Source organism: Chiloscyllium plagiosum, chromosome 39 (genome assembly GCF_004010195.1).
Source record: "Chiloscyllium plagiosum isolate BGI_BamShark_2017 chromosome 39, ASM401019v2, whole genome shotgun sequence".
Classification (NCBI taxonomy): domain Eukaryota; kingdom Metazoa; phylum Chordata; class Chondrichthyes; order Orectolobiformes; family Hemiscylliidae; genus Chiloscyllium; species Chiloscyllium plagiosum.
In genome coordinates, this window is record NC_057748.1 from 10,156,252 (window position 1) to 10,163,682 (window position 7,431).

The following is a 7,431-nucleotide window of genomic DNA, read 5'->3' on the forward strand; positions in this document are numbered from 1 at the left end:
CTCAGTCACCTGCCCTGCCTTATTTCCCAAGAGTAGGTCAAATTTTGCACCCTCTCTAGTAGGTACATCCACATACTGAATCAGAAAATTTCCTTGTACACACTTAACAAATTCCCCTCCATCTAAACCCTTAACACTATGGCAGTCCCAGTCTATGTTTGGAAAGTTAAAATCCCCTATCATAACCACTCTATTATTCCTATATATAACTGAAATCTCCTTACAAATTTGTTTCTCAATTTCCCTCTGACTATTAGGGGGTCTATAATACAATCCCAATAAAGTGATCATCCCTTTCTTATTTCTCAGTTCCACCCAAATAACTTCCCTGGATGTATTTCTCGAAATATCCTCCCTCAGCACAGCTGTAATGCTATCTCTTATCAAAAATGCCACACCCCCTCATCGCTTGCCTCCCTTTCTATCCTTCCTGTAGCAGTTGTATCCTGGAACATTAAGCTGCCAGTCCTGCCCATCTCTGAGCCACATTTCTGTAACTGTTGTGATATCCCAGTCCCATGTTCCTAACCATGCCCTGAGTTCATCTGCCTTCCCTGTTAGGCCCCTTGCATTGAAGTAAATGCAGCTTATCAGTCCCACCTTGTTCTCTGCTTTGTCCCTGCCTGTCCTGACTGTTTGACTCGCTTCTTTTCTCAACTGTACCCGTCTCAGATCGAGCTCTTTCCTCGCTATCTCCTTGAGTCCCACCCCCCCACCTTACTAGTTTATATCCTCCCGAGCAGCTCTAGCAAATTTCTGCCAGTATATTATTCCCCTTCCAATTCAGGTGCAATCCATCCTTCTTGTACAGGTCACTTTTACCCCAAAAGAGATTCCAATGATCCAAAAATGTGAATCCTTCTCCCATGCACCAGCTCCTCAGCCACACGTTCATCTACTCTATCCTCCTATTCCTGCCCTCACTAGCTCGTAGCACTGGGAGTAATCCAGATATTACTACCCTTGAGGACCTCCTTTTTAAATTCCTGCCTAACTCTCTATATTCTCTCTTCAGAATCTCATCCTTTCCCTTCCTTTGTTGTTGGTTCCAATGTGTACAATGACCTCCTACTGGTCCCTCTCCTCTTTGAGAACATTTTGCACCATCTCTGAGACATCTTTGATTCTGGCACAGGGGAGGCAACACACCATTCTGATTTTTCGCTCCATAAGATCACCTCGTAGTCTCCTACGCTCCAGTGAAAAAAGTCCCAGCCTATCCAACCTTTCATTATAACTCAAACCTTCCAGCCCAGGTCTCATCCTAGTATATCGTTTCTGCATTCTTTCTGGTTTAATGATATCCTTTCTAATGTAGGGTGACCAGAACTGCACGCAATACTCCAAATGTGGCCTCACTCACATCTTGTCCAGCTCAACACGACATCCCAACTCTCAATGCTCTGACCAATGAAGGCCAGCATGTCAAAAGCCTTACTGCCCTGACCACTTGTGACCCCATTTTCAAGGAGCTATAAACCTGTATCCCTAGATCTTTAAGCACGATAGCACTCCCCAGGGCTCTACCACTGACTGTGTAAGTCGTGCCCTGGTTTACCTTAAAAAAATGCAACACCTCGCATTTATCTAAATTAAACTCCATCTGCCATTCCTCAGCCCACTGGCCCATCTAATCAAGATCTCACTGCATTCCTAGATAACCTTCTTCACTGTCCACTATACTACAAATCTTGGCGTCATCTGTAACCTTACTATCCACACCTCCTAAACTCTTATCTGAATCATTCATATATAAATGACCCAGCACCAAGTCCTGGGGCACACTGTTAGTCACAGGCCTCCAGTCTGTAAAACAACCCTCTACCATCACCCTCTGTCTTTTAATGTGTTATGAAGATATGGGTGTACTGTACCTTTAAGAGAGTTAAAAGCTAGCAGAACTACCTGACAGCACGAAGTGTTCTGAACAAGATATAATGTAACATGTGGTCCAGCAGCTAGTGTAGCTGGTTGCCTGGAGACAAAAAGAAATTTCAATGAGGCCAATCCGTTTAAATTATATCCCCCCCAAAAAAAAACCAAACTCCAATCAAGTTTGAATTTGGTATGTTGACAATATTAAAAGCCAATGACAAATCTGATGCTTTGGGGGTATAAGACTGGGGAAAATTGAACAGTTGAGGGGAGAACTGCCAAGCCACCAGCACCTGCAGAATGCCCAGAGAATAGCTTTGGATTACCCAAATGATTGGGATAAAGGTATCCCATTCATATTGTTTGCCATTAGAGATGCCGCAAACAAATTTATTCAGTTCACTCCCTTCGAGTTAATATTTGGGCATGAAGTGAGAGGCCCATTCTAATTAATTATAGAAAAATTGACAGGACCAAAGTCGGAGATCTCATACTTAGATTATGTATTGGAGGTGAGGGAGAGACTAAATCAAGTAGGTGAGTTAGCTAAACAGCATCTAAAGAGGTCACAGTGTAGAATGAAACAGGTGGCAGATAAAAGCTGAGAGATGTGGACATTTTCCCAAGGGGATGATGTGTTAGTACTGTTACCAGTGATAGGAGATCCCTTCAAAGCCAGGTTTAGTACTCCCTATCAAATTGAGAAAAAATTGAGTCAGGTAAACTATCTGGTAAAGATGCCAGATGGTTAAAAAAAGGTATCGGGTATGTCATGTGAACATGTTGAAACCATATTATACCAGAGAGAAAGAACTGGAGAAACAGGTGTTAGTTACTGCCCCAAAGCGTGAGGAATCAAATCCTGATGATGTGGATTTTGATGTGCCTGAACTAGATTAAAAAATGAAGAAGTCCTTGAAGCTATCTGTCTCAGGAGCATAGAACACAGTGGAAAGATTTGTAACTGCAATATAAGGATGTATGTAAGAACTAGATGGAGAGGACTAATGCTATTGCACATGAAGTTGACGTAGGGAATACTGCTCCGATAAAACAACACCCCTATCAGCTTAATCCTCTCAAAGCCAGACAGGTCCAGTTGGAGGTGGAGGCCATGCTCGACAATGACATAATTGAACCAAGCCAGAGCGAGTGGAGTTCGCCGATTGTCTTAGTTCCCAAGCTGGACAGGACTCAATGATTCTGCGTGGATTATCCGAAGGTCACCACCATTACAAAATCGGACTCATATCCAATTCCTAGATTGGAGGACTGTATCGAGAAAGTCGGATAAGCCAGTTACATCACCAAGTTGGACTTACTGCGTGGTTACTAGCAAGTACCTTTATCGGAGTTGGCAAAAGAAATTTCTGCGTTTGTAACCCCAAATGGGTGATATCAGTTTAAAGTGATGCCCTTTGGAATGAAGAACGCTCCCTCCACATTCTTGAACAGAGTTGTGGCTGGGTTAACAATCTGTACAGTCTATTTGGACGATATAGTGATCTTTAGTAAGTCCCGGAATGATCACTTGGTGCAGTTGGCAGAGTTCTTTGAACGATTTTGAAAAGCGAAACTGGTGATAAACTTAAAACTGAATTCGCGCAAGTAGAGGTGACATTCTTGGGACATAACATCGGTCATGGAAGGTTGACCCCACGGAACGCAAAGACGAAGCCTATCGAGGAATTTCCATGACCAACCTCGAAGAAAGAGGTGCTTTGATTCTTAGGGCTCAGCGGATTCTATCAGCAGTGTAGTGGCACCGTTCACCGAATTGCTGAAGAAGAACAAAGTTTCGGAGGACAGAACCATGCCAGGAGGCATTCGACCATTTGAAATCGATATTAATCACCAAACCAGTTTTAGCTAAACCAAACTTTTCAAAACCTTTTAAAACCAGTGACACTGGAGTTGGAGCTGCACTCCTCCAGGAAGGTGAGGATGGGATTGAGCTGCCAGTTGGTTACTTTTCGAAGAAGATCAACACTCCACTATCAAAAAGGAACTATTGAGTTTGGTACTGGTTCATTTTTTCTGAAGGGGGGAGGTATTTGTATGAATTTGTACCTTTAAGAGAGTTAAAAGCTAGCAGAACTACCTGACAGCACCAAATGTTCTGAATATGAAACAATGTAATGTGTGGTCCAGCAGCTAGGGTAACTGGTTGCCTGGAGACCAAAACAAATTTGAATTAGGCCAATCAGTTTAAATTAAACCCCCAAAAAAAAACTCCAATCCAGTTTGAATTTAGTATGTTGACAATATTAAAAGCCAATGACACTATCCGATACTTTGGGGGTATAAGACTGGGGGAAAATTGAACAGTTGGGAGAGAACTGCATCTGCAGAATACCTCCCTTAAAGGTACCTTTATCGATTAGTGACCTGTGAAGCAGAAGTCCCGAAGAAGAAGAAAAGAAGACAAAGGAAGAGAAGATTTGACACCTGGCTGGTTTTTCAAAACTTGAGTTTTTGGTACACCTTAATCTCAGGGGGTTTTATCGGACGAGTATTATAGAAGGGAAGATAAAAGATAGGTTAGAGGAAGGGGTTGTAAATAGTTGTTAGTTAATTATTCTTAAGAAATAAACTTGTTAATTTTTACTTTAGTTCTTGGCCTCTCGAATTTTCATGGATCACTGCACGGGATAAATCTTTTCAGTGTTGCTGGTTTAAGCAGGAGGGTTTATCTCATGTTTTAACAGATCCCAGTTGATCAAGATCTCACTACATTCCTAGATAATCGTCTTTGCTGTCCATTATACCACAAATCTTGGTGTCATCTGTAAGCTTACTCACCACCCCTCCTAAATTCTTATCTGAATCATTTATATATAAATGACCCAGCACCAGGCCCTGTGGCACACTGTTGGTCACAGGCTTCTAGTCTGTTAAACAACCCTCTACCATCAGCCTCTGTCTTCTACTATCAAGCCAATTTTGTATCCAATTGGTTGGCTCTCCCTGGGTCCCATGAGCTTTAACCTTACTCAACATCTACCATGTGGTACCTTGTCAAAGTCCATGTGGACAATGTCTACTGCACTGTCCTCATCTACTTTCTTGGTCACTCCTTCAAAAAACTCAAATAAATTCGTGAGAGAGTGGAACAGCTTGTGGATGTGAACAATATTGGCAGAAGCCTTGGGACTGCCATAAGGGCAGATGGTATGATCTTCTCTCTGGTAAAAGACCTAAAGCCTGAGAAGGCAGTTTATTTCTCCTCATCAGTTGCTCTAAGAGGTGGTTTTTACTCAGTAACTGAAGAGTTGAGAGTCAATGTACTAGTCATCTGTAGTTCCCTTGAAGAAGTCAAAAGAAATTGGGAAAGAGAGAATGAAGAACAGAAAATGCTGTCAAGCAAAAAGATCATCTCAGCAAACCCTGTGGATTAGAGCCATTGAACTAGTGTCTCATTGTTTTCTCCTCCACCTATTATACCAATGTTTTCCTGTCTATGTCTGTCTGTGTAGGAGTTGTCATTTGTAGAGTGATATGTTGGCAGCTTGTCATTGTTTACTTGTCGTTACAATCTGTCTGTCTGTATTGAATAGTAATTTAGAGTCATAGAGATGTACAGCACGGAAACAGACTTATAGTCCAACTCATCCATGCTAACCAGATATCCCAACCTAACCTAATCCCACCCGCCAGCACCCGACCCATATCCCTCCAAACCCTTCCTATTCATATACCCATCCAGGTGCCTTTTCAATTTTGCAATTGTACCAGCCTCCACCACTTCCTCTGGCAGCTCATTCCACACACACACCACTCTCTGGTGAGAAAGTAGGTCTCTTTTATATGATGCTCCAGGGAAAACAGCCCCTGACTATTCAACCTCTTCTTTATAGCTCATACCCTCCAACCCTGGCAACATCCTTGTAAATCTTTTCTGAACCCTTTCAAATTTCCCAATATCCTTCCGATAGGAAGGAGACCAGAACTGCACGCAATACTTTGTTCAGGACAACAGCCTGGTTCTGTGTTTTGTGTTAACCTGGATCAAAAGAGGTTTTACAGATTGGTGAGCTGCCCCTGTTGTGGGGGAGGGGGAGCGCCTCTGTGCCCACTGGGAAGACAGCCCAGAAGTGAGGCGGCTTTTCTTTCCAAAACTCCTTCTGGTCTCCTCTGGCAACCTGTCTCACGCCCCAACCCCGCAGCCTGTGGGACCAGGGAGACTCCCCCCATTATCTACCCTGACACTTCACCAAGCCTTTCCCCCTAAAGCTACCTCCTACTTCCTCCTCATGCCTCCTTCACCCACTATACCCCTAATTCTCCAGCCTTCCCCACCCCACAGGGACAATAAAGGGGGTAAGGGTTACAGTGAGCAGGCGGGTAAGTGGAGCTGGGTCCACAAAAAAGGTCAGCCATGATCTTACTGAATGGCGGAGCAGGCTCAAAGGATCAGACGGCCTACTCCTGCTCCTAGTTCTTATGCTTTAAGTCTGTTCAGATTGTTCTGTCAAACTCTCCTTCTCTACACTATGGGAAAGGCAGTCAGTCAGCCAGTAGCTTCATAGAATCCCTGGCCATTTGGCCCATCGAGTCCACACTGACCCTCCGAATAAGAAAGAAAGAGGTGCATTGATATAACACCTTTCATGCCTGCCAGACTCCTCCAACAGAGAGGGAACTGTTTTTGGAGTGTCGTCTCTGTGGGGAATGTTGCAGCCAATTTGTACACAGCAAGCTCCCTGAAACAGCACAATGACCAGAGAATGGGTTTCAGCGATGTTGATTGAGGGTTAAATACGGGCTGAGAAGCCAAGGAGAATCCCTTTATCCTTCTCTGAAGTAGAGTCATGGAATCTTTCAGTTACATATGAAAGAAGTGAAACTATCATGGTCATTCTAACAGATGAGAAACTTAAACAATCAAGGTATTTTTCAATGTATAATTTCAGTTACATCACTCTGTAAACTTTTACTGTAAATTCTGTGTCTTACAATTGTGTACTCCACAACCACCTGATGAGGGAGCAGCACTCCGAAAGCTAGTGGTTCCAAATAAACCTGTCGGACTATAACCTGGTGTTGCGTGATTTTTAACTTTGTACATGCAAATCCAACACTGGCACCTCCAAATCTTCACAGATCTCAGTCTCGTCATCACACTGTAAACTTTTACTGTAAATTCTGTGTCTGACAATTGTGTACTCCACAACCACCTGATGAGGGAGCAGCCCTCCGAAAGCTAGTGGTTCCAAATAAACCTGTCGGACTATAACCTGGTGTTGCGTGATTTTTAACTTTGTACATGCAAATCCAACACTGGCACCTCCAAATCTTCACAGATCTCAGTCTCGTCTGTAAGCTAGCACCTCTGACAGCGCAGGAGAGAAAGCATGTGAAAGAGGAGAGGGAGAAAATGAAATCAGGAGGTTAGAAAAAGGGAACGAGAAAGAGGAGGAATGAGATAGAGAGAAAAGAGAGAGAGAGGCAAGACAGGGAGAAAGAAATGACAGGGAGAATGAAATAGGAAAAGAATATAAGGAAGGAAAAAAGGAGGAATCAGAGAGAGGAAAGGGAGAGAAAGGGAGAATGAAC

General features: G+C 43.3%; 1 protein-coding gene across 1 annotated transcript in view; it reads right to left on the minus strand.

The window, feature by feature from the left end:
* LOC122542020 (serine/threonine-protein kinase BRSK2-like) overlaps positions 1-7,431 on the minus strand; it is a 175,407-nt gene that overhangs the window by 17,364 nt on the left and 150,612 nt on the right. Inside the window, exon 14 of the mRNA XM_043679311.1 lies at positions 6,494-6,535. Coding sequence (XP_043535246.1) covers positions 6,494-6,535 — 42 coding nt within the window. The remainder of the gene's footprint in view (positions 1-6,493; positions 6,536-7,431) is intronic.